The 15,070-nt window shown below is 34.4% G+C and overlaps 1 protein-coding gene across 4 annotated transcripts in view; it reads right to left on the minus strand.

Moving 5' to 3' along the window:
- Positions 1–15,070, minus strand: part of Phkb (phosphorylase kinase regulatory subunit beta) — a 217,393-nt gene that overhangs the window by 154,587 nt on the left and 47,736 nt on the right. For all 4 annotated transcript variants that reach the window (XM_015488767.2, XM_048792237.1, XM_015488766.2 and 1 more), the window contains one exon: positions 8,023–8,103. In XM_015488767.2, the coding sequence (XP_015344253.1) occupies positions 8,023–8,103 (81 nt within the window). The remainder of the gene's footprint in view (positions 1–8,022; positions 8,104–15,070) is intronic.

A 15,070-nucleotide genomic window follows, 5' to 3' on the forward strand; every position in this document is an offset into this window, starting at 1 on the left:
ATACTTTAGTTTTCTTTAAAATATGTAATAAAGGTTAGAGAAACAAAGATAAATTATGCTTGATAAATTTGTATTAATTTTTCATTTTAAAATTCAGTTAAATGAAACAGTATCACTAAAGTTTTGCTAACCACACCGTGAAGATCTGAAAGCCAAGATGCCTGAGAATGGTGAATGCCTAAAAAATAATAAAAGTCTCTGAAACAATAAATGGCTTCATAGTAAACTTGATACAGTTACATTGTCTCATTTGATGTTCAGGATATGAGAATACTGGTATTCTCACAAATATTTAACATTGCTCATATACAAGGGGTTACTAGGTTAATCTTCATATATAATTTTACCACTGGGGTTTGAATAAACAAATGGTAACACATACTCTGATTTGTATTAGGAACTGTTTTACTTCCTGATTAGCCTTAATAGAATAGCCAAAATGCTCAAAAGAGGATAACATCTAAAATAGTTTTACCATTTATGTACATAGCTATGAAATTCTGTAATTAAGATAATAAAATATCCTTTCATAAACAGGACTAAGGAATAATTAATAAGCTACAATTGTGGTTTAATGTACCTGAACTGTTAATGCAAATAATACTTTGGCATAAACAGGTGTTACGACGAAGAACTGCTTTCCTTCTAGGAGTCTGAAATTTGGTACATCCTAGGCAGAGGGTGTGTAAGTGACCAGCCCCCAATGAAATCTTCAGCAACATGTCTCCAAGGAGCTTACACAGTAGACAACATTTCACATGTGTTATCACAATTCATGCTGAGGAATTAAGCATGTTCTATATGAATATATGAGAAAAAGACTGTTGGAAGTTTGCACTAGAATTCCTCTGGGCCTTGTTCCATGCATCTTTTTCCATGGTTGATTTTCCTTTGTATCCTCCTCAGGGCAATAAATGACTATAATCATGTGCCAGATACAAAATATATACCCCAAAGCTAGACCCAAATTCTTTGTGAGTTCTCTTAGAGAATCATTGAACCTAGGGTTGGTCTTTTAGACTCACCATATAGAATTATTCATTTATTCTTCCAAAACACAGAAGTCAAATTTCAAATAATTATGTACATAGGGAGTTAAGAATATGCAACAAATGATATATAATGAACCCAGCTTAAAGTTGTCACACATTGATGCCTTCTATGCAACATTTCAGATGAATACCCTAAGAGAGCTCTAGACATTAAATCATTCCCAAATCATTAGTTTGGGTTAAACAGTTCTTGCCACAAAATTTCAAGAATTAGTAACTCAAGTTAAGTCTTCAATCATATAGCATCATATGACAGAAATTAGTTATCAAAAATGGTTCTTAGTTCATGTGAATATTCACCCCTTCTTCAACCTCTTGCACACTTGGTTTTCCTGAAGCCCCTTTTCATGTTTACCTGATATCCTTGCTTCCTATTTCAGCAAGCTAATAGAAACAATTAGAATAAGATCAACCTTTATATATATTAGAATAAGCTAATAGAAACAATCAGAATAAGATCAACCTTTATATATACTATCATGCAAATACACATTTAGGTTATATTCACATTCCTTCCTTGTCACATTGTCTGAATCATTAGGGATCCTAGCTAAAAACAACCCTTCCACTAATGCAAAATATCCAATCACACCTTGCCTATTCAAAAACTTTGCTCTTTCAGGTGTCCTTTCTTTTTTTCTGTCCAAACCAACAAATTTTACATGTATACTGGATCTTTCCCATCAGCCTAACACCCACTCCAAATACAATCCTCCCCTGACTCTGCACACTCCTCTAGCTAGTATCCCAATTCTATGAACCCCTTTCCAAGAAAATTGTAAAAAAGAAGGGTGGGAGGGGAATAGAAGTTCATTGGTTTAGACAAAGAGGAATGAAGGGAAAGTAGTGGGGGATAAGAATAGTAAAGACAGTAGAATGAATCTGACATAACTTTCCTATGTACCTATATAAATCTCAACACTGTATATCCAGAAGACTGGGATCCTTATTAGAATAAGATACTTCATATTTGTATAAATATGTCAAAATAATAAGATATACTTCATGTTTGTATAAATATGTCAAAATCTCTACTGTCATATATAACTAAAAAGAACAAAAAAATTTAAAAAAATAAAATTAACTGTGTAAACTGGGCGTGGTGGTGCATGCCTGTAATCCCAGCAGCTGGGGAGGCTGAGGCAGGAAGATGAAGAGTTCAAAGCCAGCCTCAGCAAAATCGAGGTGCTAAGCAACTCAGTGAGATCCTGTCCCTAAATAAAATACAAAACAGGGATAAGGATGTAGTTCAGTGGTTAAGTGTCCCTGAGTTTAATCCCTATTTACCAGCCTCACACCCCCAAATCAAGTGTGCATTAAAAACAAAAGTTCAACCAGAAACTACTGCTAAATATAGTAGTCTGAATCCCAACCACACCTAGAGTTTCTATTATTTAAGATCTTGTAAGTTTCTTTCTATACCAAATAGGACTGAAATATGTAATTAAGTAAGAAATTATAAAGTGATGGAGTGTGACTTCAGAGGCTAAGTCATGAAATGCTAAGAGTCAGCCAAGTATATGATGCATGGCATTTTTGGTTGAAAGGTGACACCAGCTAGCCATTGAGATGATATGATTATGTTAAGATTTGCATTCATATGGATATTGGACTCCTGCTGTTCACCTTGGCCTGCTACGGGACTCCTGGAGAGTTCCCATTGGTTGGGGAAGTACAGTAGGAGGGAGTTCTGGGAGAAGCCGCGTGTGTGGATCAGAGATCTTCAGGGGGCGTACAGAACATTGGCGGCAGTTTCAAAAAATAAAGTTTGTTCCTGCTTGAGTGGTGATTTTGTGCCTGGCCAGACTACGGCAATGAAACACAGTACTTGCATCTTGCTCTCTTGGATCACTTGTTCTACAGAATGCCACATGCCACAATGTGAGGACACTGAAGTAGCTCTATAGAGACAAACCCTGCTAACAGTCAGGGGGAAACTGAGGTCTCCTAGCAACAGCTACATGAGTGAGCCATTTTATTAACTTTTTTTTAATTTACTTTTTAAAATTAATTAACTTATTTATTAAACAGTAGAGTGCATTTTGACATATACTACACAAATGGAATACAAGTTCTCATTCATCTGGCTGTACATAGTTCAGAGTCACTCCAGTAATGTAATCATACATGTACATAGAATAATATCTGTCTCTTTCTACTGTCCATCCCATCCCCACAGCCCCACCCCTCTCTTCACTCCCTCTACACAAACCAAAGTTCCTTCATTCTTCCCTATCCCCCACCCCACTACGAATCAGCATTTGCTTATCAGAGAAAACATTCCGCTTTCAGTTTTTTGGAATTGGCTTATTTCATTTAGTATGATATTCTCTAGTTACATACATTTACATGCAAATGCCATAATTTCATTCTTCTTTAGGGTTGAGTAATATTCCATAGTATGTGTATACATTTTATTTATCAATTCATCTGTTGAAGGGCATCTAGATTGGTTCCATAGTTTAGCTACTGTGAATTGACCTACTATAAATGCTAATGTGGCTGCATCACTACAGTATGCTATTTTTAAGTTCTTTGGGTATAGACCAAGGAGTGGGATAGCTGGGTCAAACAGTGGATACATTCCAAGTTTCTGAGGAATCTCCATACTGCTTTCTATAGTGGTTGCACCAATTTGCAGTGCCACCAACAATGTATGAGTGTACCTTTTCCCCCACATCCTCGTCAACACTTATTATTGCTTATATTCTTGATAATTGCCATTCTGACTGGAGTAAGATGAAATCTTAGGGTAGTTCTGATTTGCATTTCTCTAATTGCTAGAGATGATGAACATTTTGTGTGAGCCATTTTAGAAGCAGGTCTTCCAGCCTGAGTAAAGCCTTCAGATGACTGTAGGCCCAGCTGATAGCTATTTCCAATTTCTGACTCACATACTTTGAGATAACATTTATTTACTACTTTTTAGGGCAGCACAGGTACTGAGGACTCAGTAAAGTACCAAATTCCTTGAACTCAGTGGCTTAAAAAAAATAAACAATTAGCCCCACACGATGGCACACAGCTAATCTCAATGACTTGGGAAGATGAAGCAGAAAAACCACCAAGTACAAGACCAGCCCGGGCATCTTAGCAAGACCCTGTCAAAAATATAAAGAGCTGGGGATGCAGAATAGGGGTAAAGCACCTCTGGGTTAAATCCCAATACCAAGTAAACAAACAAACAAACCTTCTTTTAAAGAACTAAAAAGAAAAATGAAAATACCCAGACATTCCTGAATAAACAAACTTTTATCCATGGAAGCAACACTTGGGTTTATTTATCTAAGGGAACAAGAATATGTAGGTCAATTTGACAAACTTCTGTTAATACAATGGCTCAATAGACCACCCTCCAATTATTAGCCTCACTCAATGTTTTTTCCACTTAAAATTCAAGTTCGTAAGAAAAATAATAAAGAGTGATGTTTTTTCTATAATGACATGACACTATGAGACCAATCATTAAAAGGCATCAAAATTGGAGTCATATAACAGCAAAATCATGAGGAAGAACCATTAAGGTTGTATCTATGCCCCCATGTGTAAAGGTTTAGCTGATAGAACTTAATGAAGAGACACACAATTAGAGGTTTTAAAATCTTCATTAAAAATAAAAAGAAGCCAGACATGGTGGTGCACGCCTATAATCCCAGTGGCTTAGGAGTCTGACACAGGAGTCTTCAGAGTTCAAAGCCAGCTTTAGCAAGGTGCTAAGCAACTCAGTAAGACCCTGTCTCTAAATAAAATACAAAATAGGGTTGAAGAAGTAGCTCAGTGGTTGGGTGCCCCTGAGTTCAATCCCTGGTATGCCTCCCCCAAAATAAAAATAAATAAATAAATAAAAATAAAAACAAATCCAAAATGTAGGAAGGGAAGACAAATTTTAACCTTATAAATATTTACTTTCAGAGTATTTTTGAACTCTATAGTTGTAGACTCAAAGTCTAGAAAGTTCCTTCTATGAAAGAAATATGTCTTTTCATATAATAATGCTTTCTATAAAAGGCAAGAAAAATTATTCTAAAGGAAAAACAAACAGTATTTACATAAATTTAGGGTGGTTCTTTGAACCATTTCTAAATGATGAAATGGGACACAGAGTGCCAAGTTCACTACTTTGCCCTCTTCAACAGATATAAATGAGTTATCTCCATTAGTAGAGATAAAGACCGCATTACGGGAACTTTATGTTAAAAGTTAGGTGTAAGTTTAACACATATTATGTGTTTCTCTTTCAATATAGAAAGCAAATCAGTGTAAAGGCAAAAAATAGAACTGTCAGTTTCACAGCTTTCATTTTTAATTAAAAAAAACAATCTGTAAATGTCTACTACAAGACTGACAGATACCAATGAAGGCTAAGAACCCAGGATACATGACACATCTGTGTGGGCTATGAAAGATGTTAGAAAATTAGCACACACCACTGTCACTGACTTAAAAATAATCTCTAATACAATTTATCACCACAAACATTGGAAATCAGTGTGTTCACAGAACCTTAGTAAGAGTACACAAGATCCTTAAGAAAATGAACCTCTCCTTAAAGAACTACCCTGTGGATGCAAAGTTTGTAAAAACAAAAGAATCAGTAAGGATATGATAATGACTTACAAAAAGAATGAAAATAGTGTATTAGAAAAACAAAAGTGAGCTGGGAGCAGGGGCATTCACCTATAATCCCAGCAACTCCAGGGATTAAGGAAGGAGGATCTCAAACTTGAGGCCAGTATGAGAAACTTAACAAGATCCTATCTCAAAATAAAAAAAAATGGCTGGACATATAATCAGTGGTAGTTGTTCAATCCCTAGTACTGAAAAAAAAAAATACAGACATTGTAATGTATATGTTGCATATACATTATATTGTGCATGTATGTATACATGAATGAATATACCCCAAATTTTCAATACTAAGACAAAGAAGAATTTTAGCAAACTTAAAATTTGACAGTAAACATAAAAAGAGGGGCTGGGGTTGTAGCTCAGCAGTGGAGCACTCACCTAGCATGTGCAAGGCCCTGGGTTTGATCCTCAGTACCACATAAAAATAAATAAATAAAACAAAGGTATTATTTCCAATTTCAACTAAAAAATAAATATTTAAAAAAAAAAAAAACATGAAAGGAAATAAGTGGCAGCCTCACTGTCTTCAAGGTCCATGGATTGCCCTAAGATCTGAATGTGCCTAGGAATTGAAGAAGAGATGGAGCACTTTCCAATCCAGGGCATAAGGTACAATCAGAAAAGATAATAGTCATCTTTACCACCTTTCAAAGGATTAAATTCTCTAAAATAGAAAAAAGGAGCTTCATTCACCAAAAATTTCTGTGCAGGTCAATTTATTGCCTATAACCCCTATGATCCCTGAATATCAAGGAAATCTCAGGGAAAAAGATGGTGAGCAGCAATGATACATTTTATTATTCTAGGATTCTTATTCTTTATTATGTATACAATAAAGACTATTGATATTACTATATAGTAATTTTATATGCTCCAGATAAAAATTATAAGGCGAAGAAAAAAATTTAAAAATTTTAAAGAAATATTAAAAATTGCTTAAGTATACATAAGCTATATAAAAGACAATGAAAAGGTTAAAACTATCATATTTATGAAAAATGGCAGTTGACACATTAAGATTTAAATAATTAAAGTTGATGTTGACAAAGCAACACATAATTTAAAAGTAAACTGAAATATCAAACAAAACAAAGCCAGTGCTAACTAACGCAATTTCACCACTAACATTTTGCCACAAGTAATATCAGTGTGAAATCACTTTCCACAACGATGTTAGTTGCTGGTTATTGCAAATGATTAACATACTATGTTCTACTGGAACCTGGAATATGTCTCCCAGTGCTTTGAAACTTCTATGGGTGAAAAAAATGAAAAGCTAAACAAGCTGGTTGTAGAAACCCTTTTCTCTTTAGTCAGAGTCACACCTCTTTTATTTTATATTTTAGGATGCTCATTAAGATTGAACTGAGTCTTCAGCTCCAGCTCCACTCAAAATGTTTGAATAGCATTATATGCAGTATTATAAAAACTAATAAGTATTTGAATAAGACAAAACCCAGAGTTGTGTGATGAATCAAATAAAAGATAACCAAAATACAAGAAAGCACAATAGGCTATTATTATTTCCTTGTCATTATTTACCTTCACATTTTAATAGTCTTTACTTTACAAAAATATGAACTACTAAAGAACAGAATTACTTCTACCTATTTCAAAACACCCTCAGCATAGTCCAATGATTATTTTGGTGTTTAGTATACACAATAATTGTTCTTCCCTGCCCAGATGACAGGAGGAATAACAAGTATATATAGAATACCTACTCTTTGATAGAGTTCTCATTGTATGTACCCTCTAGAATAACAAAAAGCTTTTTTGCTGCCACTCTGGCACATTTCATAGTGTGTCAGCATGTATGCCTGCGTGTTCAGGCATCAGTGCCTGTGAAAGAAAAGTTTCTCAACTTCGGGATATAAATCCTTTTCAATTTTCCTAGTAAGAAAAAGAACATGGTATTTGTCTTTTGAAAAACATGAAGAACCCTACTGAGGTCCTACAAATACAAATAATATGACAAAAGTATCTTTCCACTTTTAAATGGATGTTATAAAAAGCCTTGGTGTGAAAAGACATAATAACTGAGAAAATCTGGAACCGTTATTTCACTTTCATTGTTACTAAAATTTTTTGAAAGTTGTACATTTTATTTCAGAATACCTGAAATAGAACCTTCATGGGAGTTAAGTTTACCATCTTAAATATTGTGCTCATTTAAAAAAATGTATTGTGCTCATTTAAAAAAATGTATTGTGCATTGAAAATACAGACCTTTTGATACACTATCCAAATTCATTATCTGATTTAAGAATAACCCATTTTTATGTAAAACAAAAAAATTCAGAGATAAAATTTAATAGTAAAGAATTGGGGGAAATCATACCTCATCAGTGTTATAGATAATCTGGAGTCCTGAGGAAATCATTTCCACAAGGTAAAGAAGATAGAGTGATACTGCATTTATCTGAAAATAATCAGCAACAGTAAAAGGTTAAAGGAAACAACAAAATATTAAGTTATGAAAATAAATAGAAAAGCAATGATTAAAAGTCATTTGCTCTGATAGTGTCATATAAAATCATTTCCTTTTGTATTGTGAAATAAAGGTGATGTGGATTTAGTTCATAATGAAATCTCAGGTTTGTAGGTAAAATTCTAAAATCCTCAAATTCAACGTGATATGTTAGATTTATTTTCAGACTCTGAGACTTCTACTTTGGAATAGTTTTGCTCCAGAGGATGCCATGTAATATCAATTTATCTGAAATACATGTAAATGACAAATTTATTGGCAGGCAAAACATTATAACTATGCTAGGACACTACACTCTTATTTTCAGACAACACAAAAATTTATGTAAACGACTGCAGAAATATGTTCATTTTAACCAATGGTATAACATCATTTAAAACATTTATGAACAAATTAGTTCTATAAAGAAATGAGATATTCTTTTACATTATTAATCTATTAAGGTAGTCAATATATGGTCTAAAAAAAAGACAATAATACACACTCTAACAAAAAAAAATTGTCATAGAATCCTGAATAGTATTTGTAATCTGCCTCACATAAAAGTAGGAAAGATACATGTTACAATATGGACAAATCTTATATGATGGTTAATTTGGGGTGTCAACTTCACTAGATAAAAGATACCTATAAAACTAATAAAACATTATTTCTGGGTATTTCTGCAAGGGCATTTCTGGAGTACACTGGCATGTGTATCAGTGGACTGAGTGGAGAAGATCTGCCTTCAATGCAGGTGGGCACTCTCTAATCTGCTTAAGGTACAGATGAAACCAAAAGGTGGAGTTAGGGCAAATTCTTGTTTTCTCTTCCAGGGCTAAGACACCCTTCCTCTTCTGCCCTTGAATGTGAGAACTCTAGGTTCCTTGGCTTTTGGGTTCCAGAACTAACATCAATGCCCCTTCCCCTCAGCACTCATCAGAGAGTTATACCTTCAGCTTCTCTGGTTCTGAGGCTTTCAAACTAGGACTGGGCCATGGTACCAGCATCCCTGCCTTTCTAGCTTATAGATGATCTATTGTAGGACTTAAAGATAGTAATTCATGTGAGCCAATTCTCCTAAAGAAGCCCTTCTCAAATATCTATTGATCTATCTATCTCCTAATAGTTCTGTCAATATAGAAAACTCAGGGCACTCTACTACTGAGCCTCATCCCCATCCTTTTTCTTATATTTTATTTTGAGAAAGGATCCTGCTAAGTTGCCAAGTTTGGTCTCAAACTTGTGATGCTCCTGCCTTTTCCTCCCAAGCCATTGGGATTATAGATATACACCACTATGTCCAGCTTGAGTAATACATCTTGAATGAAAGAAGCCAGTCACAAAGATCATACATTGTATGACTGCATTTATATGAAAAGTCAAGAATAGGGAAATCCACACAGTCAGAAAGGAAATTGGTATTTGCTTAGGGATGGAGAGCTTTGTGAGGGAAAATAGGGAGTGGCTGCTCATGGGTACAATGTTTCTTTTTGAGGTAAAGAAAACGTTTTTAAAATGACTGTGATAATTGTTACACAAGTCTGAAAATACTAAACATCTCTGAATTGTACACTTTACCAGGTGAACTATATGCTATGTGTATTATATCTCAATAAAGTTATTAAATAACTTTTAAGTGAAAATTTTTAGTTGAAGTAAGGAAACTATAAACTTGAGTCAAAAACAAAGAAAAAGCAAGGTGTAAGTTTGTTAACATACAATTCTAATGGGAAAGATTATTAACCTCTAATGGGCTTAGTGGCTTATGTTTCCTTTAACTTTTCACTGACCTTATCAAGAGAAAGACAGAAAGTGGGGGCAGAAAATTATTGGTGCTCTCAAAGCCTTGGACAAAACTTTCCTTCTGCAACCAGGGCCCAGCACCACTAGTGGAGCTCTTAGGAACCAGACCTATCCTGGATGTCTCCTGACTTCTTAGCACTCAGGCCATTGGGTATCAGGGTCATGTCACGATCCAAGTGTCCCATAGGAAAAAGGAGTCTTCAGGTTTTATAGCAACATAAATATTTGAGTGACCTTCCTTAGAAGATGGCAGAGAAGAATTTCACCTCACTGAGAGGCTCATTCAAATATCTTCTAGCATTGACACTGGCCTACTGAAAATGATTTTAAAGAAATTTAATTCCTGTGGACAAATCGGTTACAGAAATTTAGAAGAAAGACAGAAAAGCTCTCTGCTGTAACATTTATTTAATGCTTATATGTGCCAGGCACTGAGCTTAAATTCTGTGATACAAAAATAAATGAGCTGGAGCCAGGCACAGTGGTATGTACCTATAGTCCCAGCTACTTAGAAGACTGAGTCCATGGAGTTTGGGACCAATCTGGACAACAAAACAAGACCCCATCTATTAAATTAAAAAGAAAAACAAAGGAAAAAATGCAGAAGCTGTATGGAATGTGTATAAAAATAGGTACAGGGTTGGAGATGTAGCTCAGTGGTAGAGTGCTTGCCTAGCATACAAGAGGCTGTGGATTCAATCCCCAGCACCACAAAAATAAAACAAACAAAACAATTAGCACAAAGACAAATGGAACAAAATAAAAAACCCAGAATTTTTTTTTATTTTTTATTTTGCATCCAACTTATTTTCAACAAAGGCAGTAAGAAAATAAAGTTTCTTCAATAAATGGTGCTGAAAAAAATGGATATTTACATGCAAAAGAAAGAAATAAGATCTCTTTCATACAAAAATCAGCTCAAAATATATCAAAGACTTCACTTGGAGATCTGAAACTAAAATTACTAAATGAAAATGTAGGGGAAATGCTTCAGGATATTAGTCTAGGCAAAGATTTTTTGTGTATCACCACAAAAGTAAAAGCAAAAATGGACAAGCGAGTATATCAAACTAAAAAGTTTCTACAGAGCAAAATAAACAATCAACAGAATGAAGAGACAATCTACAGAACAGAAAAAAAACCCTACAAGCTATTCATCCTAGAAGAGATTAATTTTCAGAATATATATACAAGGAACTCAATAGCAACAAAATAATCTGATTTAAAAATGGGCAAATGACCCAAAGAAAGAGAATGTAGAAATAGCCAACAAGTATATGAAAAAAATGTTCAACATCACTAATCATGAGGGAAATGCAAATAAAAACAATAATGAGATATCATTTTAGCCATGTTATAATAGCTATTATCAGTAAGACAAAAAATAAAAAAATGCTGGAAAGGATGTAGAGAGAGAGGAATCTCATATAGTATTATTAGAAATGTAAACTAGTATAGCCATTATGAAAAATAGTTTGGAGGGGCTGGGGCTGGGGCTGGGGCTCAATGGTAGAGTGCTCGCCTAGCATGCATGAGGTACTGGATTCGATCCTCAGCAGTACATAAAAATAAAAAATAAATATATTGTGTCCACCTAAAACTAAAAAATAAGTATTAAAAAAAAAACAGTATGGAGGGTCTTCAAAAAACTAGAAACAGAACTAACAAATGATGCAGCAATGCTACTAAAGGATATATATCCAAAAGAACTGAAATAAATCAGTTAGACATCTGTACTCATATGTTTATTGCAGCACTATTTACAATAACAAAAGCATAGAATGAACATAAAGTGTCTATTAGTGGATAAATGGATTAAGAAAATGTGGTGTAAAAACAGTGAAATATTTTTTAGCCATGAAAAAGAAATACTGTGTCATGCAGCAACATGGATGGAGCTGAAGGACAGTATGTTACGTGAAATAAATCAGGCACAGAAAGACATACTGCATGCTTTTCCTTACATGCAGAAACCAAAAAGTTGGTCTCAAAGAAGTAGAGAATAAAATAGTTGTTACCAAAGCCTGGGAAGGATCCGGAGCACGGATACAGACAGGATGGTTAACAGAAATAGGGTACACTTAGATAGGAGGAATGACTTAAAATGTGCTATACCACAGTAGGATAACTACCATTGACAACAATTAAAGGAATATTTCCAAACAGCTAGAAGGAGGATTTTGAATGTTCTCAACACAAAGAAACTAAAACATCTGAAATGAAAATTAAGCCAATTATCCTGATTTGATCATTACACAAGTGTATATATATATATATGTATGTATTGTATACAGACACTTATATGTGCATACATACATATGTCTGTTGCAATGTAATTCATGAATATGTACACATATTGTGTCAAACATAAAAATATAAAAAAAGTTCGTGCACCACGATCAAGTGGGATTCATCCCAGGGATGCAAGGTAGGTTCAACATACAGAAATCAATAAATTTAATTCATCACATAAATAGACTTAAAGGTAAGAATCATATGATCATCTCAATAGATGCAGAAAAAGCATTTGACAAAATACAGCACCCCTTTATGTTTAAAACACTAGAAAAATTAGAAATAACAGGAACATATCTCAACATCCTAAAGGCTATCTATGCTAAGCCCCAAGCCAATATCATTCTAAATGGAGAAAACTTGAAGGTATTCCCTTTAAAAACTAAAACAAGACAGGGATGCCCTCTTTCACCACTTCTATTTAACATAGTTCTTGAAACACTGGCCAGAGCAATTAGAGAGACAAAAAAATTAAAGGGATACACATAGGAAAAGAAGAACTCAAATTGGCACTATTTGCTGACGATATGATTCTATACCTAGAAGACCCTAAAAGTTCCACCAGAAATCGTCTAGAACTAGTAAATTAATTCAGCAAAGTAGCAGGATATAAATCAACACCCATAAATCAAAGGCATATCTGTATATCAGTGACAAATCCTCTGAAAGGGAAATGAGGAAAACTACCCCATTTACAAACTTCAAAAAAAGTGAAATACTTGGGAATCAACTTAACAAAAGAGGTGAAAGATCTACATAATGAAAATACAGAATCCTATAAGAAGACCTTAGAAGATGGAAAGATCTACCTTGCTTTTGGATAGGCAGAATATTATCAAAATGACCATACTTCCAAAAGCACTATATAGATTCAATGAAATTCTGATCAAAATCCCAATGACATTCCTCATAGAAAGAAAAAGCAATCATGAAATTCATCTGGAAAAATAAGAGATCCAGAATAGCTAAAGCAATCCTTAGCAGGAAGAATGAAGCAGGTGAAATCACTATACCAAACCTTAAAACTATACTACAGAGCAATAGTAACAAAAACAGCATGGTATTGGCAGCAAAACAGACTGGTAGACCAATGGTACAGAATAGAGGACACAGAGACTAACCCACAAATTACAATTATCTTATATTAGACAAAGGTGCCAAAAAATACATTGGAGAAAAGATAGCGTCTTCAACAAATGATGCTGGGAAAACTGGAAATCCATATGCAACAAAATGAAATTAAACTCCTATCTCTCACCATGCACAAAATTCAACTCAAAATGGATCAAGAACATAGGAATACAACCAGAGACCCTGCATCTAATAGAAGAAAAAGTAGGTCTAATCTCCATCATGTGGGATTAGGCCCCAACTTCCATAATAAGACTCCTTTGGTGCAAGAATTAAAATCAAGAATCAATAAACAGGATGGAATCAAAATAAAAAGTTTCTTCTCAGCAAAAGAAACAATCTGTGAGATAAATAGAGAGCCTACATCTTGGGAGCAAATCTTTATCTCTCACACATCAGATATAGCACTCCAAAAGTTAAACACCAAAAAAAAAAAAAAAAAAACCAAATAACCCAATCAATAAATGGGCCAAGGACCTGAACAGACACTTCTCAGATGATGATATACAATCAATCAACAAATATATGAAAAAATGTTCATCATCACTAGTGATTAGAGAAATGCAAATCAAAACCACTCTAAGATTTCATCTCACTCCAGTCAGAATGGCAGCTATTATGAATACAAGCAACAATAAGTGGATGTGGAGAAAAAGGTACACTCATGCACTTCTGGTGGGACTGTAAATTGGTGCAACCAATCTGGAAAGCTGTATGGAGATTCCTTGGAAAATTGAGAATGGAACCACCATTTGATCCAGCTACCCTCTCCTCAGACTTAAAAGGACTTAAAAACATCATACTACAGGGACACAGCAACATCAATGTTTACAGCAGCACAATTCACAATAGCTAAACTGTGGAACCAACCTAGATGCACTTCAATAGATGAATGAATAAAAAAATGTGGCATATATTCACAATGAAATATTATTCAGCAAAAAAATAAAAAATAAAATCATGGCATTTGCATGCAGGCAAATGGATGGAGACGGAATCAAAAAAGATAATGCTAAGTAAAGTTAGCCAATCCCAATCAAATTGGCACTATTTCCTGATGATGCTGAATGTTTTCTCTGATATAAAGAGGCTTATACGTGGGGGGATAGGGAGAGGGAGCATGGGAGAAATAGACAAACTCTGTATAGGGCAGAGGGGTTGGAGGGGAAGGGAAAGGGTATGGGGTTAGAAATGATGGTGGAAAAGTACGTGAATGAAAACACGAATTGGTGTGAATATACTTTGTATACAACCAGAGATATAAAAAATTGTGCTCTAGATGTATAATAAGAATTGTATTGCATTCCACTGTCATATATAAATTTGAAACTATAGTAAAATTTTCAGTTATATAGTATACACTCATAAAAGAATTAGAAAAACAATAGTGAACAAAAAGTAACACGTAATCCCACTCTCCAGAAAAGACTAATGTTAATCTTTTGATAGAAGCCCTTTTATTCTTTTTACTGCCTTTTTATAAATATCATCATGTAAATGTTTATTGTAAAAAATATTGTCAAGCCTGGTGTGGTAGAACATGCCAGTAATCCTAGCCATTTAGGAGGTTGAGGCAGAAAAATCACAAGTTTGATGCCAGTCTCAGAAATTTAGTGAGATTCCGTGTCAAAATAAAAAATAGAAAAAACTAGGAAGTAGCTCAGTGGTAGAGTGTCCCTGGATTCAT

The sequence above is a fragment of the Marmota marmota genome, unplaced genomic scaffold, assembly GCF_001458135.2.
Source record: "Marmota marmota marmota unplaced genomic scaffold, marMar, whole genome shotgun sequence".
Classification (NCBI taxonomy): domain Eukaryota; kingdom Metazoa; phylum Chordata; class Mammalia; order Rodentia; family Sciuridae; genus Marmota; species Marmota marmota.